This window comes from Melozone crissalis, unplaced genomic scaffold (assembly GCF_028551555.1).
Source record: "Melozone crissalis strain CALT ecotype California unplaced genomic scaffold, PUWL_Pcris_2 ptg000006l_1, whole genome shotgun sequence".
NCBI classification, from domain to species: Eukaryota; Metazoa; Chordata; class Aves; order Passeriformes; family Passerellidae; genus Melozone; species Melozone crissalis.
Window position 1 is genome coordinate 35,245,349 of NW_026535784.1, and position 26,734 is coordinate 35,272,082.

The 26,734-nt window shown below is 39.9% G+C and overlaps 1 protein-coding gene across 7 annotated transcripts in view; it reads right to left on the reverse strand.

The window, feature by feature from the left end:
• Positions 1-26,734, reverse strand: part of RAPGEF2 (Rap guanine nucleotide exchange factor 2) — a 185,085-nt gene that overhangs the window by 116,784 nt on the left and 41,567 nt on the right. For all 7 annotated transcript variants that reach the window (XM_054296002.1, XM_054295998.1, XM_054296001.1 and 4 more), the window contains exons 2-3: positions 11,113-11,183; positions 7,525-7,581 (exon numbers count right to left, since the gene is read on the reverse strand). In XM_054296002.1, coding sequence (XP_054151977.1) covers positions 7,525-7,581; positions 11,113-11,183 — 128 coding nt within the window. The remainder of the gene's footprint in view (positions 1-7,524; positions 7,582-11,112; positions 11,184-26,734) is intronic.

A 26,734-nucleotide genomic window follows, 5' to 3' on the forward strand; every position in this document is an offset into this window, starting at 1 on the left:
GCAAGAATTTGCAGGTCTTTGTGATTACTGCTGTCAAACATGCTTTAATTCTGTCAAATAAGACATCACTTCAGTGCAAAATTCAGTACCTGGACTTGAAAGCACGTGCTAAACAAAAGTCTTTCCTCTACTGCCCACCTTCTGGTCATTGGCTTCTCAGCCAACTCCTTTAAAACAGCACATGAAAAAAGCTAAGTAGCATGCAGGTCTCAGTGGAAACAAGCATGGAAATTTCCTCCATATAATTACTGCTTTATACTCCTTTTGCACTTGGGTCTATCCTGAGACCTAAGCAACAGAGGTGTCATTGTCTCTCCAACACTGGACTTACAGCAACTCCAGATGGTGGCAGGACCCCTAAATTTAGTCATCCTCAACATCCAGAATTGCCTTCCATTCAGAGCTATTTTCAAACTATGCCATAAAAAGGTCATGAATTCAACAAGAACAATTTCTTGGTAGTGAAAAAGCTAGTTTAATTTGTGGAAAGAGTAAGTCTTTAAAATTCCAACCACTAAAGGATTCATTCAAGATTTACATTAACTATATATAATACCATCATCCTACAATCTGTAACACTTGTAATTGTTTTGATAACCTACAAACCAAGGTGCACCTATTACATTTTCATGTAATCATACTCAGTGTTGTCCAAAGTAGAATAAACTCCAGAAAGTAAGCAGACTAATTCCAAAGACATTGCTCATGGTCCCAGGTCTCCAAGTGAGAGAAGCAGAAACAATGGAAATTTGACATGTCAGAACTGGGAGCTCTTTAAGACATTTAAGCACTACACAAGAAGAAATCCCAAAGAACATTGCTCTGCAAGCTCATGCTCCATAGGATCTTGTTCCAGCAGATTAATCTGTCTGTTTCTCTCTGCTCATTTTGGTTATCCTCTCTATGCTGACAGCTATAGGTAGTTTATTGTTTTAACTGAATAATCACTGCCAGAATTAGACATTAGCCTTCAGATGTCAAACATGTCCAAGCTGAACAATTCTCTCATTGCCTGAAGATCCTGCCCACTAGCACTGTAGTGTTCAAACACAGAGTAACCAGAAAACTGCTTACTTACACTGTCACCAGTGCCTCTAATCCTCCTTATTAAGCTAGTTAAGCAGTTACCTGACACCTGCCAGAGCATTTCAGATGCTCTTGATCACAATAAGAGGTATCTCCCAAACACAGAAGTAGAAGAGATTGGTACTTGATGCATTACCCACACACAATTTTCAAATATTTTCTTCTTATATGAACACATTGAAGTTATATTTAGAGTGAAGATTAGAAATAAGAATAAATTTAAGACAGAGTTAAAATATATTCAGTAACAAAACTGGTAACTCAGAATTTTGAACTTCTGATTTTCACTCAACAGTGTGCATATTTCAACTCGTGTCCATGATTATATATTACAGATGGACACAAGATGAAAACTTGTGTCTTGACTCCTGGTTGCAACAATGGGAAATGTAGAAAAATGAACCATAGTAAACAATTCCTCAGTTTTAATGAAAAAAATAATCAGAAGAATATTTTTCTTAATAGTATTTAAGTTATTTATAATTTTTTTCACTTCTGAAATAAAATCAATGAAATAACACAAGAATTTTGGTCAAATTAGAGATTATTACAGAGTGTCAGTAATGCCTGTCAGTCTAAGACAGTGGATTAAACAGGCAATTAATAAATACATTATACAAATATATGCACACAAGCTAATTGACCTATTGTCATTGAAGTCTTGATATTAAACTTGTACAGTGAATTAGTCCTTTGTATCAGAAGAAAAATTCAGAACAAAAATTGCAGTCTCCTAAACTATTACAGAAGCAGCAAAATACAATGATCTTGCACCCAAAACACTCTTAAGGCAAGACAGACAGATCTGTTCTTACATCTTACAACTTTCTTATGCATCTCCAAAACCAAAGCTTTGAGTCCCTCAAAGTTCTCAGAATTACAACAAAAATATGAGAGCTTTCAGTGAAGCATTTACAGTAAAGAAGGTGCAAAACCATTACTTCAGTCATCCTTCAAGGAAGTCTCAAAATCAGGTCAAACAATAACACAAATTTGGAACTGGCTGTGCAAAGCCAACAGACTGTAACATTGATCACTGACACTATTAAGAAGCCTTGATTCAGTGTCTGTTCATACAGAGACAACTGCCAAGTCCTTGAATGTGTTTATTTTAATGATAGACATTGTCTAAAAAATTCCCCACAAAAAATGTATCCACAACACAACATACGAATCAGGTTCCTGATTCACTGCAGTGCAGAACTGGCAGCATCCCAATGATATTTTGGCAACTGCCCAACTATCAGAAGGCACAATACACCTTTAGGAATATTTTCAGGACAAAACAGAAGAGGCCAGCCCTGCTGCAGAACTTCTTTGCATTATTAAATGTACTGCTGCAGAACTTCCACAGAAACCTATGGATATGGAAGAAGCACAAATGAATACATCTATAGCCTGCAGAGATCTACCTGAAAATTCTGATACTGACCCAGAGATCATACAATCATTTAGGCTGGAAAAGACCTTTACAATCATGAAGTCCAACCATTAACCCACCACTGCCATGTTCACCATTAAAGCCATGTCCCCAAGCACCACATCTCTGTGTTTTAAACACCCCCAGAGATGGTAACCCAACCACTTCCCTGGGCAGACTGTGTCACTGCTTGACAACCATTTCTGTAAAGAAATCTTTTCTGATATCCAATCTAAACCTCCCCAGCACAACTTGAGGCAAGTTATTCTTATCTATCACTTTTTATTTGGGAGATTCCATAGCAATTCCTTTTTGTACTCTTTTAGGACTTAAGTTTTCTTAAGTTATCTGTAAGATACAAACATAGACAGCTATAGACCACATACATTGCATCTATAAAAGCACTCCCTCTTAACACAATTTCAGTAAGGTGGTCTCAGCAGTGCTGTTCAGTTTAAAAATGACGAGACCCTGAGATTAGTTCAGTTGGCCAGAGCAGAGTGCTGATGATGTCAAGGTTGTGGTTTTGATCCCTGTATGGGACATTCACCTAAAAGATGGATATGGCAATCCTTGTGAGACCTTTCCAACTCAGAATATTCTCTGAGTGTGTTTGTGTGAATAGCTAAAGAAGACAGTTTCAGCTCATTTTTGTCACACTTTCAAGTCAGGCAATGCAGAAATGTACAGCAACTTTGACATAATTTTTTGTTGGTTTACATGCACTGCTTCTGTCCTCCTGAGGGTCTTCAGGGCAATATGTTACCATGAAAGAACCATGAATTCAATAAATGTCACTTTTATTGTAGGACACAAAAGCGTGACTCTTGGATCGCCACTCTTACAAAGACTACTCACAGATCTATTTCTCACCTGTCTTTGCACAGAACTACTGCCCTGCAGCATTTTTGAGACATTCTGCTGTACCTCATGAAACACACTAACATTTTTATCTAAGAAAACATCAATGTTTGAGTAGCTACCAAGAAGTTGTGCTCCTTTATTCCCTTTCCAGACTTCCTTTGTTTCAGGATTTGATGGCTGGGCCAAGCCAGTCCTGGAGAAGGCTGCATTAGACTAGCCCAACACCAGTGTGTTTGGGTCTTGTGACTTGCCATGGACATATAATTCATTAAACTTGGCTAAGGCTGGATGGCAATATTACTGCTAATAGGCTTGAGAATTTAGTTCTAATCATGGAAATTTCAAAAATAATCAGCTGAAATTACATCTCTTTTTTACAGCCTTCTCCACTTCTCATCCCCTTTTCCCTCCCCATTCTACCACCATACAAGCACTACAGTCTTAATACAAGTAGATGTTTTTCATCACAGACTGCATGACAAATTGGGAATGAGGAAAAAAATCAAGACACAACGTAACTAAAGTTTTTTGTCTCACACCTGCCTACCACAGTCAATAACTTAGAAACTAATCAGCTATTTCTCATTTCAGCTGTGAACATTCTCTGTAGTAATAACTGCATTTTACATGCAACATTTTTTCCCTCCAATCTCCAGTTTATATATACAACTTCTACTTGTCTTTCTCTGTGCTGAATTTTATTAAAGGTTGCAAGCTGAATTACGTAAAAACACACAAATATTTTGACATTAGACAAGAGCTTTTTCCAGCCAGACATTACACTAAAATTCAGTTCAAGATGTTCAAGAGATAACTACTCTTTTTAAAACACTTGTCCTTTTTTAAGAACCACTACCATCGCAACCAGCAGTCTACTAAGCAGTCTGCTCTTAAGAACTTTAATCAAAAATGAAATCTTTCCAGCAGGGACATGTGGGAGGTAGGAGCATATATCCTATCAGGACTTCATTTGAAGGATCTCTAAAGAAAAGTATACTTCACAAGAACCTGGACTGAGGTTTCCTTCAAATTTTTAAAAACAATACAAGCAGTAACTAAGTGCCGGCTTAAATTGCTCAAACTACAGGCAATGTAATCACAAAACTGTGTTGTGCTACAGCCTGGCAATTCAGGCTTTATTACTGAATGACTTTAGACTGCAGATCAGCAAACCTTAACATATTTTCTGCTAATCCAATATTCTTAGTGAAAAAATAAGGGAAGCTTAAAAATATACAACACTTCCTTACAGAAAGAGTAAACCAAACACCACTGATGCATACACACAGAAATATCAAACAGCATGGCTGAAAAACACATACAGCCCTCACATGAGTAATGAGGAGGAAAAAGAGGTGCTTGTTTATTAGATACATACTCATTTGCTTACATCCAAAGCATTTATTGCCAAAGAATCCTCTGCCATGATAGCACAAAATTCAATTTTGATCTGAAAAATTTTGTTCAACTGTAAAGAGATATAAACACCATCTACAAGTCTGCTAGAACTTTGTTTTCTAAAGAAAATGCTAATTGGAAGCTCACTGTTGAAGACATCAATAATTACTATCACGCATGCAAATACATTTCATGATATGAAAATAGAACATTTCTTTCTTTGGACTACTGATAAAACATATATTAAGTGACCAAAATAAATATATTTTTAACGAGATCTCTAAGTAGATTTGAAGAAAAGGAGCAAGTTAAAAAAAAAAACAAAACAAATACACATCTCAGTTCTGAAGTTTCGCTTTGCAGGTTTTAAACCCTTTTGTCATTAACTTCCCATCAAATGAAAGGAGTAGAATGACTGGCAAATGAAGAATAACTCAAGCTGAACTGCCACTTCCAATAACCCAGTTTCCATTTAAGCAGTGAGATGGCCGTAGACCCGCTGATAGTAAAGTAAATGCAGATGAGATGAGCCAATTTTAAGCAACATGCTCCTTTTTATCCCTTTGGTCATAGGAAAAAAATCTATAGAGCTACTATGAAAATTAACAACTTATTATTTTTTGTTTTTTTTAATGTAGGATAAAATAACTGCACATAATAATAATAATGCACATAATTATTTTCAGCATTGCATGCATATGCACAACAGAAATTTACTTTTTTATAGATACCACTGACAAAGCAGACAGACACACAGTTTTCACAATGAAAAAAATTTTTGATCAAATAAACAGAGCAACTGCATTAGTCTACCCATTAGCATTTAGGGATAAAGATTTAGCTTTTCTGCCCTGAGACATTAAGTTTTGCCTCAGGGAGGTCAAACACACAGGTCAATTAACAGCTCCAACAGTTGCAGCTACTTTAATAGATATAGCACCCAATTTCAGATTTCAATGCAAATATACCATCAGGAGGCAGAGGGAAGAAGCTCTAAGTTAAAAAACAATCTAAAATGTTAAAATCTGATGATCTTTTAATACCTTAGCCTTCGTGATGAAAATAAGAGCACCAAGTGATAACTCTGGTAAGTTCATTAAAAAGTAACCAGGTTGCATGTTCCAAGCTGATTTCCCACAGCTCATAACTGAGTGGATCAATCCCAGCCTGGCTATCACTTTCTCTCCTGTAATACTCAAAGAATTTTTCCAAACCTGTACATAGGAGAACTGAAATAATGTTTTTTAGAAGAGTACATCTTCAACACATAGGCTGAATTTGTGAAACAAAAATAACGATCCCTCCAAGTTCATTAGCCTAAAAATAAAACACTGAAATTAGACTGCAGGTTTCATGGGATTTTCTTACTAAGTAGATCTCAAAATATTCACTAAAAAAATGTTAAGCTACAGCTCAGAGTAACAGAACATATATTTTTAGTTTCAAAATATGGATTTTTTCTTTTTTTAATAAAAAATAGTAATTGTTAACTTTCAGGTTTAGCCCATTAAACATTACATCAGAGATGTGAAATGCTAGAGCAAGCACGTTTTGCATGAGCATCTATATCCAGAAACTGCCAAACTGCCCATTAAATCTTTTGAATAAATCATGGGGGAAAATGTCAAGAAGCAACTAAATAGGAATGACAGGCAAACAACCAAAGTGAAGATGAAGTCACATGAAAGGAGTGACAAAGGAAATCAGTGCAGAAGAACTGCAAAATGCACTTCCAGTTAACCCAGATTTCACAATCTCCTGTTTGTGAATTGTATTTTCTCAGGCACATATTTCCTGTAATTTTTGCCTGCATTGAGTATATGGTTAGCTAGCAGCATGAATTCTTTCAGCATATAGTTCAAATTTAAGTCAGTGCTTAGAATGACCAAAATACTGAGTCTAAACAAAAACTCTGTTACAAAGGAGACATGAACCAACTGCCTAGAGAAGGACAAATCACGAGCACAATGGTCCCTTGCAAATTAGTGTAAAATAAATAAAGATTGTATTGGTCTAATTAAAATTATCTATCCACCTATAGATTTTATCTATCCACCTATAGATTTTGACCTTATGTATTTCCCATACATAACATTACTGGATTTCATTAGACCTTAATTTAACTTTGCTGAATGGTCAAGGTCCAGCATGTGAGTTTACTCAATCTCATCTTCCTCCTGATGCTCCATATAGGAAAAATTCTAAAAGAAGGCATAGAAGTGCATTCTTTGTATGCTTAAATGTTCAAATAATGCCAGATAACTTGGAAAAAATATGCATTTAGGGTCTGGGTTAGGGGCAGGAAGTAAGAATCTGAGAAACATTTTGTTTCAATAAATTGGTTCCATAAATGAAGCAATTACAATTCTCAGCTCTCTACTGTAAATCTGAGTTGACATTACAGCACATCCCTGCTAATTATAAACCATGTTAGATTTGTCAATTTGGCACCACTGGCACGAAAAGCTGATCACTACTACTTTCACAAAACTGAAGTAAGACTAAATGACAATCCCACATCCATATATTAATTTTATATAAATTTAATACAACATGCATCACCAAGCAAGAGCCACTGTTAGCTCTCTCCCTGGCAGCAGCAAATTTCTCTGGTGTTTGATGATGAAAATGAAGTGGAGCATTTACATTTACAGACTGTGCACACTAGGCAAGGAATTTTGGCATTGAACAGTCCTCAACTCACTTTAATATACATTTATTCTTTCAACCATATAAGAGGAAGTAGAAATACTTACTAGTACAGAACTTCATTTGCTTCATGTCTTTCATATCTAACAGTTTCACACATCAGTCTGAAAGAGAAGAAATAAATTTTAGTTATGATTCCTATCAGTGTCACAAAGACTTCACTTTCTAAAGTTACTCAGCATTTCCACAGGTAACTCCAGCACTTACTGAAGTCACCCACCAATTCAAATCCAAGCTGATTCATAATTCAAGAGAATAAATTGTAAAATCTAAGCATTTAAGTTATTTGTTCATCCAAGATCAGTATTTATTTAGGACACTAGATGTAGCTGTTTCCAAAAAAAAAAATTTATAAAAATAAGGAAAAATTATATTGATCTAATTTTCCATAGTGATGTGATAAAAGCAAGTAGCTTCATAAAAACAGTTCTGAATTTTAGAAATGGCTGTAAATGTACTATGTGCAACACTAATCAGAGATACAATATAAAAACTGCTCTCTTTTTCAAGTCAGGCCCAATAGGTAAAACAAGAAACTGTGTTGGCTGGTAAATCAATGCTTCTCATTTTGCTAAAATTCAGCAACTTGAAAATTACCATGAGATTTTAATGCTAAAATCCCAGAGGGCTCAAAGTGGAGAGAATTTCCTGCAGGAAAATCCTCTGTCTAGAGGGGAGGATTAAAGTGCTTTCGTATTCACTGTCTGCCTGACAAATGTGGCATAATAGAAAGCAACTAGAATAGAACTTACCACATACTAGGAAATGCAACATTAACTTGATGTAGAAAAATCACAATGCCATTTCTGTCTACTGCCTCAAGGAAACAGCCCTCTGAATTACTGGGGGGGATAGGGACAAAACAAATCCCACTGCCTCCCTGGCCTTTCCATAGCTCTGAAGCAGACTGCAAACCCCAAGGCTATTTGACAGCCAGACAGAGATTTACCTAAGAGGCTCATGAGAACATTCAAATAAGGAACTATATTTAAATTCTGGAAATAAATTCTCTTTCCTCACATAATCCATCATCAGAATCTCGGTGTATCAATGACCAGCTGCCAGCAATAATATCATAAGCAGGCAAAAGCAGTCAAGAATTGCTACTCAGGCAAAAAGTCTCCAAAAAGTTGATTTGAGACCTGTAAGAGTTGGTCTGGGTTTGACATAACAATCAATTGCCATTTCCGAGATCATTCATTTCAATAGTCAACAGACGGCTACAAAAGTCACCTTAGCATTCATCTCTCACAGGATTGTACTTATTTCTTGAGCCCACTAAAAAATAATGCTACTTCTGTTCAGAAGTGGCAGGCTTATTGTGGTATCATGACTATTCATAAATCATTAACAGAAAATTGAGATCTTAATTCTGTTTGCAGATAGATAGATATAAAAATTAAGAATCAAGTTTTACTACCACAGCCTTTCCCACACCCTGGTAGTTTAGATCTATGCTTTGGACCATCTTTCAGAACTTTTCTCACTGAAAAAAATGTCCCTGTTGTATGAAATTAAGCATTACGTATTGCATATCAATTTCAATCATTTTCCATTCTGGCACAGCAAAAAACTTTGAATCACAAAATCATCTTTTTTCAGACACTCATCTCCACCATAAAACTGGGTCTTGCCAAAATCTTTTACAGACACTGAAAAGCTACTGTCTGCTTCTACCTCCTGGGTTTTCATCCTCCCTCTCTGATGCTGTTTTGAGAGGGAAGGGGGGCACAGACATGAAGTCACTGGTGAGAGGAAACCAGAAGAGAAGTCATTGCTAGGAGTGCGATTTAAAAATTTAAATACTGCTCAAAGATAGTCTGTGCCCTACTGGTCTGGAACGATGACGCCTGGGCAATGTGCCACGTAAGAGCAGGAGTCACAGGAAACAGAATCACTTCAACAAGCAAGTTTTGTTCCCCTCTGAATTGGGATAGAAGGAAGCACATTCTTGATAAAGTCACGCAAGTTCACCACTGGCACTGAGTTTTACAGCATTTTGGTCCCTTTATTAGGACAGCAATAGGGGAGAAATTGCCTCTTACAGAAGGTAGCCAAGCGTTTCAATTTTTGTGTTACAGTGGCACAGTTAGAAATTACAGTGACCAAGTTGTACAAACTAGATTGCTTCCTCTTTGAAAAATTGAATTAGTTCTGATCAATACTGGTGTCCAGTTTTTGCTCAATCACTCAAACGTGATCTTTATCTGCTTCCTCAATAAATGTAATAAATTACAGATGAGATCACCAGCAAGCCATATGGTAAGTTATTCACTACTAGGGGCTACACTGAATACATTCAGTTCTAATGAATCTCAGAGGTTTTTGTGGCATTCCACTGCCACAAGAAGAGCTGTATCCTAAAGGATACTATAAAAGCTTTCAGTCAGTCCAACATCTGCCAGGAGCCCGGCCTTTTCCATGTATGGTACTGTAAACAGAAGCTCTCTTTGAGGAATTCGCTATGCTGGGAGAGCGAGTTCCACACATTCCTCAGCAAGAACCTCACGCTGCACAGGAAGCCAAGAAGCACACATCAACATACCACACAACCATATGTGCACACTTTGATCTCTGTAAACAAGTTAACATCAGTTTAACCCCAGCCATGCAAAACTTCACGTGCTCAAAGTATTGCATACAACAGCATAACACAAAACACTTCAACTGAATGTAACCATGACCTCCTTCCAAAGTAAAAGTAATTACAGAGACTTCTTTGAAGTTAACATTCACATTGCAAAATGTGTCTTGAGCACTTTGGAAGAAAGAAAACCCCCCCCTTTTATTTTCTCTGAATTACAGAAAATTGGCTTGGGAATGTGGACTCCCACAGAATGGCCAAGCAAGAGGCCAGAAATTAGAACTTAAACTGGCATTAATCAACTCAAAGTTGCTTCAGCATCTTCAGATGTGGCAAATGTTGGCAAAGCTGAGAACATAAAACAGCAGTAATTCACCCTCTCTACCCACAGGGCATACAGGAGATGTGCTGGCCTCCTTCTGTAGCTGCCAGCCTCACACTGATTCCCAAATACCCTTAGAAACCTCTGCTGTAAAATGCTTGTGGGAGGACAAGTGCAACAATTACCTAAAAATCAAACAAACAAAAGTCTTTACAAAAAAAATAGGAAGCTCTCAGGAAAGTTTTGACTTGAATTAATTTGCTTCATGAAGCATTTTAATTAAAAGTGTGGATGACATTTATCAAATATCTTTACTAAGTATTGTTTGCATGTGTTGTACATAACGAGTCTAAAATTTCCACACAAAAGCAAGCACAAACTGAAACAGAAGGTGACAAACAGACCCTGCTCTCATGACTACTATATTACATAAATTATTTCATCAATATATGGGCTTGTATGCTGTATGTAAAGCATTTATTTCTAGTCCAAAAGTTTGAAAAGAAAACAAATGCATCCATAATAGACAGAAATAGGATGGAACAAATAGATACACTGTGCAGACATACAAGGAGGAATCAGCAGAAAAATAAAGAAGGGAAGAAAAGAATGCATTGATAGGCAGTTTGAGGTACAATATACAAGAGTAGTATATGGTTATCAAAATTACTGTTCCTTTGCCTTGTTAGTGCAGTAACATATATAGTTTTTAATGATACAATATCATACCTTAGCTGATGCTCTCTCAGATTAGACAATGCTTCCATTCCATGTAAATATGAATACACAATCTCCAAGTCCTACAAAAATAAGGAAAACATTTTTAGTATTCTCAGTTTGATACAAGCTGTTAAAATAATGGTTTCTAAAGCATCCAAAGCTCTTTTAACAGGGGTAGTAGGGACACTTCAGGAGGTTAAAGGCAAACTGCAAGAACACCTTTGATTATACCCTGTAACCTCACACGAGGAAGAATGATAGCATGTCCACATCAAATACAGAAATCTTTCTGCTTTTGCTGTCATTACTCTATGTCTAGGAAACAGGCCTAGTTCAGAACCACAGTGAACTATTTTGCAACCATCACAGTCCTTCTTTCCAAGGCCAACATCCCCAAAACTTTCATTTACTTTGTAAAACAAGGTCATAAGAAATCATTTTTTTTCATGTTCAGGGGAAAAGAAAAAAAGTACAACAGAGTCTAACAAAATACTCCATTATACAGAGATATTTATCCTCTTGAAACAGAAGATAATCTACAATCTAAAGAGAGAAAAAAATGCTGTCATGAACAGAAAATTGACATAATAACAAAAACCAAATATGATCTTAATTATAATATGGTGAAGTTTTATATTCAACCATTGTGGACCGCCAATATCCAGCTGACAAAACATTAATAAAGATATGAAAACAACACCCAAGACTAAAACACCCTAAAATGCAACTGTGGAAATACTAATACCAGGCTAGAGGCTTTGCTCAAGTTATACTTAAAATAACTACAGCATTTAAAAGAAAGTTTCAGTGAAGCCAACAACGTCTATTTAGAGTGATTTATCTTTGGCTCATGGATTTCATGCTGTTTCATCACGCTTTTTCTTATTTTAAGACTTGCTAGTTGAGAGACAAAGTATGATCCATAATTCATTAAAAATCCGAGCAACAGTCCTCAACCACTAACTGAGGCAGACAAACTTGAGAATAAACTAACACCAACACAACTCTCGTAACTTACTGTGAGAAGATGTTTTTCAAGGAATGGAATATATCAAAGCTAGAAATTTATGCAAGATTTGATCACTGTGAAATATCTGTGAATTTAAAACTGCCTAAAAATACAGAAATACTTTTTCAGACACAATGAAAGAATGTTCTTTGGGCAAAGACAAAGAATTGATGTCGCAGAGTGAACCTGAACTTAAGAAAGAAAAAGAAAATCCCTTGAAATACATTAAGTGTAGAAACGTGCTGTACTTGTTAAAACCATGGCACAGACCAGAAAAAATACCAGGAGTTACACTCAGTGGCTAAGGCAAGATAGATGTCTCTCATTCTGTTACAAAAAGAATGTCTTTTTCTCACAGCAGAAAAGGCAAATGTTCCGTTTGAAAAAGCAGAAGAAACACACAAGCCAAAGTGCTGCAATTTCACTTCAGTTTCGGCCCTTCTGTTACCTTGCCCTCGAGTAGAGGCTTTGGTCCTGGGAACAGCAGAGGGCACATCAAAGACAAAAGTAATTGGGATGGAGGGACTCTGCACATACAGGGCTCTGAAGAGAAAACACAGCAGTGGCTCGCCTTTTTGCTTTTTTCCCTACAAACAAAGGTGTGTGAAAAGACATGTCTGCTATAGTCAGCAACCTGCTCATGGCCAGCCAGGCTGGAGCAGGGGCTCCCAGGAGCCCTGAGCTGGCAGCAGGGTGAGATGGCAGCCAGACAGTCCCGGTGGCACCGCTGCGCTCGTCCGGACGCGCCGCACTCCGGCACCAGGCAGCAGCTGCCGTGGGAAGCTGGGAGGGACCGCTGAGCATCAGCAGCAGCATCTTACATGGAAAAGAGCCTGGCCAGAAAGCGCTGCTCTAACCCAGCTCCAGCAAGTCTCTCTAACAACAAGCAGAGAAAAAAGGAGAGCTACTTTCTGCCACCATCTATCTCTGGAGTGGCAGAGACTATCTGCTGTAAAGTATTCACAGAAGAATAAACAGAGAACCAGTAAGGATGTGCTAGCTTACAGACCCAGGAGTGGACCCATGGGTATGTGGTTTCCAAAAGTGATGGGTGACACAAACCTAGTGACCAACCCTACAGATGTTACAAAGGAGTGATGAACACAGGTTGTGTTCCGAGAGGAATGCAGCTGAAGTGACTCAGTGCAGGGGGAATGCATTAAATCAGGGAAGGGAGTCACAGAACCATAGAGCAGTTTGGGTCAAATGGGATGTTAAAGATCATAATTCCAACACCCCTGCCATGGGCAGGGTCTCCTTTCACTACATAAGGTGGTTCAAAGCCTCACCCAACCCAGCCTTAAGTCATTCTGACCAATTTCACAAGCAACAAGGTATGTTTAGTGAACGCTTTTTTTCAAGTAAGTAATTCCCTCTCTAAATACAAGTATACTTCTCAAATATTTGCAAATAGAACATCCCATAGGTCCCCACATGAGGAACTGCAGAATGTGGAGGTCCTTGACAAAAAAAAAAAAAAAAAAAGGAATAAAAGAATAAAATACTTAAAAGATTTTTTAAAAAAAATCTAACAAACTCTAATAAAAGGGAGAGGTGAGGGAAAAAACCACAGTTAATGAAGTCTTTACTTGTGCTTCCATCATAGTTGCTGGCTAAAGATATCTCATCCTGAGAGAACTAAGGTGAGGGGCTTTTTCCAGTTTGGAAATAAAAAACAAAAAACCAAAACACACAAAAAAAAAAACCAAAGAAAATAAAAAAGGCAGCAAGAAAAAGCAAGAAAACATTCTAACATCTCAGCCGCCATGCACTGGATATTTCTGACAAGTGCTAAAGTGAGCTGCTGCCCATTCCTTAGGCAGTATCTTTCCAGAGGCATCTGGCAGGGAACAGCTCCCTCTAGCACCAAAAGTTTGGCATTGAAATTGAAGTAACAAAAATCCAGCAACACTCCTTTCAATCAACTTCTCCACAATACTGCAAAGTACAAAAAACTACAGTAGAGTCAAAAAAGCAAATATATATTCATGTGTGGTCAGTAGGTTCTGCACACTTCCAGTCAGCCTGCAGCATTAAAGAGGGGGAAGGCAATTTAAAAAAAATAAAATCTGAATGTCAAGTTATTGTTGTTAGGTCACATCAGTTTTCCATTTATCTCAGGAAAAAATGCACTGTGCTTACTCGGCAAAAATACTCTTTATTGAACACAAATAGCTGTTTCAACTTCTTAATTCAAAGTGAATTGACAGAATGCAAGAGTCCTTCGGAAACATCTGTGCCAAGTATGGCAATATCCTAAGCAGATTCCAAGTGCCTGAAATGAAACCTTATCACAAAAATAACATACATACACATAAACTTAGGCATGTAACATAGGAAAGTTTTTGATTTTGATATTCAAGACCCATGACAAAACTAAACGTCTCGATTTTTCAGGAAAAGAACTCTGTCTTTAAAGGACATGACATGCCTAGATGATTTATGCCGACTAGTTAAGCAAAACCCTTAAAGCAGCAGCTAAACGTAAGCTCGTTGTGACTTACACAAACATTTCTGCCGGTTCACAGCGTCCCTGAGAGCCGCCTACCAGCTGATGCCCAGGAGATGCAGAATTGGCAAGTGACAACAGCACAGACGCTTCCCTGGATGCTGCTTTCACAAGGCGTGCTCCCAAATAACCACCGGAGGGCAGCCCGAGCCACCGAAACTCCAGAGAACGCCTTTCTCTCCAGCTTCTCCCTTCATTGTTTCGGATATAACTTTGTCACACTTTGAACGCGCCAAGAGGAGCAAAGCTAAATCATCACCACCACAACTGGTTCAATATTCTGCTACAGGAAGGACTCCTTTCCCAAAAGCGCAGAGGAACCACCAGCTTTCTGCTTCCTAGCTTCATCCAACCGGCAGAATTTAAAATAAAGAAGAAAAGGTAAAAGCCATGCAAAGCCTCAGCTGATCTTGCTACACACAAAGGTTGTGGCAACAGCTTGAAAAAACATCTCCAAACCCAAAAATTAAAAGCAAAGCACAAATTAGTGCAGTTTTTAAAGCATGTTTTTATTTAAATGAAAGCTAAAAGACTGAAATCTAATCTACACTTAAATCTGTACTGCAGCCAAAGTCATATGCTTGGGTTGCTGTGTGGGAAGTTGCACAAAATTTGTTTAATTCAGTGTTATTTCTTAATTTACTTGTTTCCTTGGTGTGAGATGGATCACTTTAAAGTTCTGACTGTACTTTGAAACAAAACAGAGACACTCAAGTTTTAACACAGCTCAACTTCAGTTAGATCTGCAGAAACATACTGGTCTGCAACCTTACCTCTGCTCTCCATTCTAATAAAAATCTGTCTATGTTTATGCCCAGACTTTCTATCCATTCGATTTGTGCTTCAAACATATTTGCCAGTTACACAAACCAGAGAAACTCAAACCAGAATGCTGCCCCAAATTCATAATAGCTTAATGAAGACATTTTTTCTTTATTAAGATGATAGAGATGTGAAAATTTGCTATTTTGGACTGAAAAACTTAAACCTCTCTAAAAATTGCAAGCTTACACTGGTTTCATTCCTGGTTTGCATTAAGATGTGAAACTACAGGCCAAAGTCAACTATTTATCCTTGCCATAGTTAAACAAAATCCTGAGAAATTCATTGCTCTCCAAGCAAGAAATTCACTCATTTCTGTGATGTGGCAAACAAGCAGAGAGCAGCTTTCATCTTGTAATAATTTGGTTTCTTTCAAAACAAAAGAAAAATAGAAAACAAGCTAACTTCTTGATTCACAGTCTTGAAGGATAGAAAAAAAAGCAACTTTTCAAAGCACCTAGTATTCACCTGAGGCTCAAAAAGATCTGCATGCTGAGAGTGCAATGTATTTTGAAAGGCTGATATCTTAAAAATAACCTATCTTTATCTATTTCACACTCAGCCAACCACCAGGAGAACCAGGCTCCAAAGGGAGGGGACACAATCATTCCCCATCACATGTGGCCCCTCCAGACCCCACCCCAAGCCCAAGTTTCACTGGTCTGAAGCCAGGAGGTCCCACCTGGTCCCTCCATCTCCCTGGCCCCAGGGTGAGCACCTGCTCTAGGGGACCCAACTCTGAGCTGCTCTCTTGGCAGCATCACACTCATAAGCTCCAGTGTCAGGCCATGGAACCAACCCTCCTGCAGCCCGGAGGAGGTGGGACCTCCAAGTCTTTGATGGGTTTCAACAGACCATGAAACTGCTGGCAGGAAGAGAGGCATTTCTATATGGCTGACTGAACAGTTATTTTAGCTCAGACTGGGACCTTCCCAAATTGTGATGTACTAACGAGAGCAGCAATGCCAAGTTTCTTCTTCGTATTGAGCAACGAAGCCACAGCCCAAACCCAGGTTGTTGAAGTCCTGCCTCTCTTTCCTTGTAGTTGTACGATCCTCTCTTTTTCCCTTTTCTTCACACACCCAACACCTGAAATCATATGACTCTCAGCCACTAAAGTACCTATACCAAGCACTTATATTCCTTTGTTTTTCCCCTCTACTATTGATTGAGCACTGGCCTGTCTGACTGCCTGTATTGGCTCGCTGAGGCCAAAGCAGTGCCAGCATCACCAAGAGAAAGAGGCCGGACCACAGCAACACCAATCCCATCCAGCCTACATAAAATCTTCCATGTGCACAGAAGAGTTGTGGCCATTCCCACGTAGGTTTGCTCCCATCTGGCACACTGAAATGCCAGAGCAGCTCAGGAGATGACACAAGTCATCCTCCAGGGACAGCAAGGTGGGCAGGCAGGGCAGGGATTGGGGGAGCACATGAGCTACCCCAGCCAAACCTCCCTCTGCAGGCAAAGCCTGAGGGGGACCAAACACTCACCTAAGGGTGAGCTCACATCTCGCAAATACTGACCTGCAAAACACAGGAGCAAACCACAAAAACTGACTTCCACAGTGACAGAAAAATCCAGTATTGCTGGTACCAAAATCACTGCCATGCACACATGAAGATGAATATTTCATCTTCAGTGTGCCAGCAGTGGGAAAAAACCCAAACACACTCATAACTGCTGTGCAGGAACATGCCCAGGTATGTACCCACTTATCACTGAGCCATAAAGAGATTAAAAAGAAGTATTTGTCTGCAAATTTTTAACATTCTTTTTCTTACACCAGGACCTTCAAATTCAGGTGGGGGCACTGCCACATGGAAAGCCTGCCAGTATCCAACCTATCATACTACCAATTTCATTTTTCTTTTTAATTTTACTGTAAGCTGCAACATTTTTCTGCAAGTCATTCTTAGATTAGTACATAAAGATCTGTGGCTTAAAATAAACTAAAGCCTAAGTTATTTGGAATAATTTATTGATGCTGAATTGGCAGCTATACAACACAAAATTAAATATTTAAGTGAAATTACATATGTTTAATGGCCCTCATTTCATTCATACATGACTGAAATTCCATGGGCCATGTTTTAAGGAAGAACATACGTTTTGTAAATTTACCTGAAAGTTCTGGAAAATCTTACCATATTAACCTGTATGCATTTATCTCAACTAATATGCATTATAATTCTGGGAAATTCCTAACAAAACATCACTCCACAGCAACCAGGCATGGGTAAGCTGGGGAATCAGCCCTCACCAGAAGGGAGCTTACAGGCCATCCAGCCAACCCAAGCCTCCACTTCCTCTAGGCAGTGGAAAAGATAGATATTGTGTTGATCTTGTTAGGAGTTGTTGACACACAAAAATTGCTATATTTAACTCCACCATGGGGAGGGTGGGGATATTTGTTCTGGGTGGAATTTTTAAACTGGAGGAACAGGCAATTTTAATCTGGAACTGAAGCACCCATGCATGAAGTCAATCAGGAGCAACTCCAAAACCCCATAAAGAAAAAGGAGAAATCCCATTTTCCTGGGAGTAGTCTCAGTACAGAACAAAAACAAGCTTTTCCAAAGACATAACTGAATTACTGCTTCAATGTCAGATGCTGGAGAAACACCATAGGATCACAGTAAAACAACTGCAGAGAAATATGTTGTTTCAGCAGGGTACTGAAATTGGCGTTCCTGTCTTTCAAAGATACTTCATTTCTTTTGTGAATTATTTTCTTTCTAAACAGTTTCCCCTCAAAGACAATTTCATTACATGCTAATTTTTGCATTTTAGAAATTTTTTTTCTAATTGAAAGTGGACAAAAATGAGTTGGAAGGTTTGAGAACCCACCCACACTAACAGACTTTTAACACTGTCTCAAGAGCAGTGCAATTGATTCAACATATCCTGCTGGTCATAATATGACCAGCAGAATAAAGCAAAAAAAAAAAAATTAAGACATTCATTATTATAATCATCCTTTAAGATGGGGGGATGAACATGGAAAGGGTAGATGGGAAATTAGAGCCTGCCATGGCACAGAAGTCCATGAGCAAAGTAATGAGTGTAGGAAATTACAGGGTAGTGCAGTGCATTTCTGTTCTGCCTTCCGGACTCTCAGAAGTCAGACAATTAAATGCTTAACACAAAAGCCCAGGTTCTGCAGTCAGAAATCCAAAGGTTGATCACATGTCCAAATCCCAGAAAAGCAGTTCCACCACAAAAGATCCTTCCTACTGACAGCATAGTCCATAATTATAAAAGGCACTTGAGTTATTCATCATTATATAGACATATGTATTTATTACCAGTAGTTGGAGGTTTGTATTAAGGCTGTTAAATCCATTTTCACATTCACTGCAAAAATATTCAGATCTTTTGTTGCAGAGGGGATTTTTAATGCTAAGGAGAGTTTCAAATTTTCTTGAGATAGGGTTATTTATCTCATATTTTTCACTAGCTACATGAAATGACACCCAGTCTACTATTAACAAAAATCAATCTTGCACTAACAAATAGATCAGTTACCAAACATGGTGGTACTTATTTTTAAACAACTACTTGTAGCAGAGACCAATTTTATGTAAGTTTATTCAGATATACAGTACTATAATGATTAGCAGCTTTCAATTAAAAAAAAATATTTTAAAAAAATCAGGAACTGAAAAGGGAAAAATTAATTGAAACACAAATGTCCTGGAGTTAATAGTCAAAAAATAACTCCTAGCTGACATCAAGTTGTGATGGCAGAAGCACTTTAAAGGACATCAGCCTAGAGATCAACATCACAACTAAGGTGGCCAGGAAAAGACCATGGTGTATCACCCAAGGCTGCCTTCCAAAAACAGGGTCAGTGCTAAGCTGTGCTTAGAGGATTCCCTAAGAGCTGTGAGAGCAAGATTAAGATATGACAGTTCTCAGATACTTTTAGTGGTGGGTTTGGGGGGCTTTTTAATAGTGCTTAATTAGTCTACAGGTTTCAAAGCAAGCAGGTTACTATCCATGGAACCAGGATACTCACAAGGACTGTGGCTCACACAACCTAGAAATAACTAAGCCAGGCAAACAACTTGCCATGAAGAAAGCACATCGCTACAAACTTGACCTAGACAAAACCATCATACAAACTCCCTTACAGTGAGCAAGTGCAATCTATTTCCTGAAAAAAAATAAGTTTCTGTAAAGCATGGTCCTGGTACTTAACATCACAGCCACAGCTGCACAGTATTCCTTCTTCAAATGCATCATTAAAAGTGTTGTGATCATAAATCCCAACAATGTATAATTCATAGCATACTGGTATTTATGGTGGATGAACACATGGTGGACCAGATGTGTTAAATGGGGCAGGTACTGGAAATCATGAGCAAAAATGTCACAGGGACATAGAAGAGGTGCCTTTCATCAACTGATATGTGGTAATTGCCCCTGTGAGTACTTTAAGCTTTCCCTTGTGAACAAACTGTAAATGCAGCACCAGGATAAGGCAGAAATGTGCCTGAGCTGATGAAGGGGTAACACGGTAAGCCACCTCTGCACAACCACCAGTGATCATCTCTCTGCATCTGAAGCTGTAGCAGTCCCAAATGCCTATGTTCATCCAACTATCCAACTTCTCAGACATAACTGCATTATAAAACGCAATGTCGTGCTTTTAAAACAAACCTTGGAACAAACCTTCTTGTGCTGTTGGGAAGGAGCAGCCCAGCAATGAAATGGGGGTTTCAGCACTGTCCCGAGTGCTGAATGTCATCACACTCCACCCTCTGGTTTGTGCATTTCCTCCCTTGCCAACCAAAACCAAAGAAACCCCAAAACCACCCAGAAACACAAGCTCCACCCTCGTCACGAAAAATCAGTTCCCAGGCACAATTCAATCCCGGCCCAGCCAGCAATACACTCCTGCACAACTACCCAGAGCATCAGGGCCACCTCCGCTTTGTGAACTGGAGTTTCTAGAAGCCCAAGATGCCAGGGGAGACCCTGACCACTCCTCCGGAGGTGACTTGCCACAAACCACCACCACTGAGCTGGGTTTAAGCAACGAGGAGCTCCGGGCGGCAGCTCCCGCTCATTGCCATGACAACCCCCATCCAGAAACAAAGGGAACCCGCACGCGTGGAGAGCTCTGCTCTGCCAGAACTTACTACGAAAATATCTCAGTAGTACTATAATCAACAGAAAATGCAGTGACTTGTTTTCTATGGCTGGCTTACAATCGTTTTATACTGCTGGCTTACAACCAACCAAAGCAAAAACACAAAACAAACAAAACAAAAATAAACTCCCCTTTCCAACCACAAAGGCAACAGCGAGTATTTGCTGAAGGAAAATTGCACTATTTCTTTTTGCTTTCAGGGTTTTATTAATGGGAAATAATGTTGCTCAGTTTCTTCATATTTATGAGTTTAAAAAAAAAAAAAAGCAGATACAATAAAATCGTAAGGAAGAGGGAGAAAATATTGCACCAAAAATTTGAAAGTTTATATCCCAATACACATCCTTTACATTCATGCTTTTAAAGAAAGCATTAAAATTCATTTAGACAGATAAAATTTTCCCAGAAGTTACACACACAAGATAGCCAAGAGTCGTGTTCTTTTTCTTTGTTAGCAGATACATTTGCAACATATTTCAGAGCATTGCTTCCAAGAGATATAAATCTTACTCAAAGCATCAACAGTAGGTCACATGAAAATTATTCCCAGGCTATCAGGCAAATGATCATACTGAAGTACATATTTGCATGTCAAATCATTCTTCACCCAAAAATTAAACTCAAAAGCTACTGGTGGTCACATCCTTCCAGAGCTGGCATTACTCCTCTGTGTAAAGGAGGCAAACAGACAACTAACTAAAGTTCTAAAGTACTTTCCACAGAATACACATCAAGCCTGAATTTAATTCCTATTTTCTGAAACAGAGACTGCATTTAATAACTCCAAATTATTATCTTTTGGGATTTTTTTTTTCTCTTCCTACAAGCAACGGTAGAATTCTGAGAGGGAAGTAAGCTCCAGGTTTGTTTGTTGTTGTTTTTTTAAGTATTACTTGGGGTTGCATCTATTTCCATATTTCAGATGGGCTTACTGGGGACACTACTTTGATCTGACTTCAGCACACACTTTCACTCTTAGAGCAGAGCACCAATCACCCAAGAAATCTGCACTCCAAATGGACAAACACCCACGGAGGTCTGTAGGATCATGGTGGTGGTGAAGCACAGCCCTCTCAGGCCCCCTGCAATGTAAATGCAGCTCCAAGTACCATGAAACCACATGGAAAACACAACCTAGTACCCCTTCCACTGCTGAATGGGTTGGACTTTCATCAATTCAGGTTCGATGTTTATCCTGTAGGAAGCAATTTAGTTGTTTGTTTGCCTCCTTTACACCGAGGAGCGATGCCAGCCCCGGCAGGATGAGATGAAGATGCTCTCTCGGGCACTGGCTCCGTCTGACACCGCAGTGAGCAAACCCCGCTTGGCACAGCTGCCCCCTCTCTGTCTGGGGCTATGCTGTGACCCTTTAGTGGCCAAGTCCAACAAGGAGAAGCCATGCAGGCACCCACAGACAGCCCCCACGACACTGTGCCAGGGCACCAGGACCAGCCTGGCTGGGGATGAGCTGGGTTCAGCCCATCTGCTCTGCCTGCCAAGGGGAAGGGCACAGAGGCAGCTGCAGCCCGAGTCACTCATCACTGCCCTTGGAGGGAAGGAAGGACTTGAGGGTCTTGGTTCACTCTTACCTGGCTCAGCAGCCACAAGGGAAAACCATCGGAAACACACCAAGTTTAAAGAATACAAGAGAAATCACACGGTTAAACTTCATTCTGCCAGCCCCTAAAAAAATCCCTTCTGGAGGGAACAAATCATTCGGCTGGTTTGGCTGTACTGTTAAACCACAGGAGAGAATCTGGAACCACCCTTCTCAAATATCCCCCATTAGCAGCTCTAGATAGCTCTTGCTCAGCTCTTTGAAATCCTTTTCAGCTCATCACACCTGCTGAAGGCATCCATCAGATCCAAATCCACTTCCATGCATCAGACAGCTCAACACCAAGACTTAACACCTATACCCTTTGTCAAACAGCCAGCTCCATGCCTTAAACACTGCATTTGTACCACAGAGCACAGAGCTGCTCACACAGACACGATTGTCACTATCACACACAGAGGAGATTCCGAAAAGGCTGGAAGCTGTGAATTAAGCTGATCTGCCACATACTCTCTTTCCCGACTTGGCTGGTTCCTTATGTGTTTTTCAATAACTCTACCAACAACCATAAAGAGACAGAGATATTGCCAGATATTTGTTTGTGACCAGTTAAGAACACAAGGCATCACTGAGTGCTCTAGGCTGGCCTACAAACCACCTACTGCACTAGAGTTTGATTTCTACGAGCTGCTAGTAAGCTATGCGGCTGTCACGCCACAGATGATTTTTATTTTTTTACCGAAGCTCAAAACCGCCCCTCCATATGCTGCACTCGTTTGTCTCCCCAGAAGCCCCAACAAAGAGGGACATTTACACTGCACCTGCACAGCAGGCGGTGCAGCCTCCAAAGGACCAGCAGCAAGTGCTGTGGAATTGGGAAACCAAACCCAGCGACACACGAAAACCCTGTCCACAGGACAACAGCAGGCAGCCTCTCTGAATCTTAATCCAACCCATATTAAAGGTTTTTCCAAAGTCTTTCCAGAGTAGGACCATATGTCACATGCTTTGCTCAGTGCAAGTTAAACACGTGTTAGAGATATAACATGGAATTCCTCTTGTATAATAAAACACACCCCCTTGGTTTCATAACAGAGTATTTTGGCCTAGTTCTTGAGCATCATTTTTTATACACTTTATAACCAGTTCTTGATATATAAAACTTATCAGCTGATTTGCAAACTAATTTAGACTGAGCATATGACAGCCATCCATTTACCGCATCTTAACAAGATACTGCTTATCAACTCTTGAGCAAAGGACATTTGTTCTTAAACCAAGTGCATAACTTCACAGCAGCTTAAAATCATGTGTTGTCTCCAAAATCAGACATTAAAGGTATGCACATTCCTCATCAGAGATTACTGCTTATCTCCAGAGTCTAACAACTCACTCTTAACATTAACTCCAAAGAGAGCTCAGGCAAGGCATGGCAGTGAAATATCACACCCCTCCCAAAAGCACTCAGCTGGACAATAGGTGCAATCTCTGCCATAGGAACACCACATTCAGTGGCAAGAAGCCCTTGCAATTAGGAACCCAACTCTAAGCAGGTTTGAGCACCACACCACTATCTAAGCATTCCTAAGACTGTACTAATAAACATGACCAAAGCTACCTAGCTGCTTGCACAGCCCTAGAATGCCCTAAAACATGGAAGAAACAAACACCTTTCCACGTTTTTTTCCCCGAGTTTGCCACCAGAACACAGGAGTGACAAACACAATTTCAAACAGCAGCTCACCTTACCTAAAGATACAACGGCCTATGATGATGCTGATGACAAAAAAAATGGGAGACCATGCAGAAACACTGCCATGTCCTCCGGGAGCCAGGTGGCAGCCAGGAGCCTCACTCCAGGAGCATCTGCTGGGAAGTGTGGGTGCACCACGCTCAGCAGTGACCCTGAGCTTAGGCTAAGAGCAAGAGGGATGATTAGTGCCGTGACTAAGAGCAGAGGCTCCTCCAAGGGCTGGCCAGGTGTCTGAGGTGACTGGCTGCAGAGGGGTGGCAGGGCGAGGCACAAGGACACCACACCTGCGGTGTTCAGCACGGGGAGCTGAGATCCAGGCAGGTTTGTTATTAGCTCCGCCCTCCATGGCTGGCTGCTGGTACCAATAGAGCTAATTACTGTTTCTGCTCTCTGCTCCCCAGCCCCACTTGGAAGGGCTCATTTAGTCAGGAGTCAGGCAATACCCACAACAGCCTCCACTACATTTAGGCAGCACTTCTCTGCTGGAGAAACAAGCCACAGAAACCCGGGGGAGTGAGATGCAGAAGGCAGATCCACAGGGAGTCAGCTCAGGAGCAACAGAACTGGATCAAAACTAGCTCTGTGGAAATCCAAGGTGCTTTCTGCATCCTGTTCACTACCCCCAAGTCCAAAAATAAAGCCCAGTAATTACACCATCCCTACATCATCACAAGTTTTTCTCAGTGTGCCTGCTGCCTCCCAACTAAAGCATCCTGCAGGACCTGCCCTCTCTTTCAAAAATCATAACAGCACCTGTAAACTGACAGGGAAGCCTGTAAGTGTTAAGACTTCTTCCTTTGAAGACAACATTCTCAGTTAACACAGATTGTGATTATTTTTTCTAGTGTCACACATCAAGGAGTGGCTTGTCTGTCAGATTTTATCTATTTAATCTGCAAGTGGTCAGCAGTCAGACAAATTATCTAGTTTAAGAAACAGTAGTCAGACTGCAAACTTTTCATCCACAACACAATACAAACAAGTGTTTTCAGGCTATAAAGTCATTGTTTCTACGCACAAGAACCATGCACTACAGCTGAGAGCTTCTGACAAAATAAGGTTTTACCTTGTCACATTAGCCCCTCTGCCTTATCACCTTCATCAGCATTCTTAACCCATTTCAAAAGTTTGATTTTTTCAGAAACACGTGAGGCTTTTGGCTCCTTTGTGAAACTATCAATTGCTGAAGACTGGCAAATACATCTAACATTTGCTTTTTCCTCATCATTAAGTCAAAGAAATTAATTTCCTATATTTCCAGTGTGTTCCCTTCTGTAGTTTCAGTAATACTAGCATTCAGCCCTAATAGGCAAACACAGTTAGTTGATGGTCAGCACAGAAATGAATTAGAGGTCTCAAAACAGCTGCTAGAGGCAAAACAGCCCTAAAGAATCTACCAGGGGAGGAAAGAACTTGTCACCTCTCTTGGCAGTCTCAGATACTAGAAAAAGTCTGAATGAATCCAGCAGCAGCTCCAAGACCCCACACATTTAATGGCAAGCCAAATCCTGCAAAATCTGGTAAAAGTTCTACAGAGTTTCCAGCTGTACTTTTAACTAAAGCTTTTTGGCACTTGTGAAGGTATGAGGAGCAGCCAGGAGCTCCTAGAGCGAGCGCAGAAGCTGGATGTGTCCATGAGGACAACCAGCAATGCAATCATTTTCTTGTAAATTTTGTAAATACTTTATATCTGTTCTCAAATAGGGGACCCTGCAGCTTCAGGCAGCTCAGCTGGTTAGAGCATGGTGCTAATAATGCCAAGGTTATGAGTTTGATCCCCATTTGGGCCGTTCACTTAAGAGCTGGACTCAGCGATCCTTGTGAGTCCCTTCCAACTCCAATATTCTGTGATTCCTTCCGTTCTGTACTTTGAGTGCACCAAGACTGCAGTGCTTATGCTTTATATTTATCTTCCCACAGCTGAATGGACTGAAAATAAGACAAGATTCGGCTGTGGATCCCTGTCACAAGTAATAAATTTAAGCTACCTGCGGTTTGACTCCACTTTGGCCAAATACTATTTGCTCCCTTAGATTTACTGCACACAGTGGCACAAAACCTGCCTTGCACGCAGATTGGGGGAGCCTGCACTCATGAATGCCCCGCTAAATTAAAATTCTGCCCTGAAGGATTGGGAAGACCTTTTTGCAACCTCCCAGAGACTGCCTGATGATTGCAAGCTATGTACTGATCCAGCACATGTACTAAGTGCTGTCTGTGCCAGCTCTGCTCGGGTGGGTACTGTACAGATGAAAGACCACGCTGACAGACAGACACAGTTGTTCCTCTAGTTTCAACAGCAAGTTTTGCCAGAGGAGATTCCCCAGAGTTACAGTCATGATTTAGCTGCCTCTGCACAGTTGTCTAACCCAGGGGTCAAGGTCTGCACTTTTTTTACCATTGACTTGCATTCTCTTTCTGCTTCTTTTTTCCCTGTTTTTAAGAGTTAACTTACAAGTCAAGAACAGCAAATGGCTTGGTTTGTTTTTTGGGGGTTTTTTGGGGAGGGGGTTAATTATTGAAATAGTACATTTTCATTTTAGTATATGAAGAAGCCATAGATTTCTAAGCTTAAATTACAGAGCAGTTTCCTTCCAAGGATATTTTGATTTTCTTTCCCACGGCACATGACAAGACTCTAGGCTCAAGCTTTAATGCAAGAACACATACTCTCTGAAATTATTAACTTGCGCTGTGAGCTTACAGAAGGCACCAGCTGAGTAAGAAGTAAGAGGGTGGCTATTTGAGGTTAGCTATTTACTAGGTTAGGGTTACAGTCACACACAGGGCACGTATGGAGCACAGTTAGCCACAGAAGT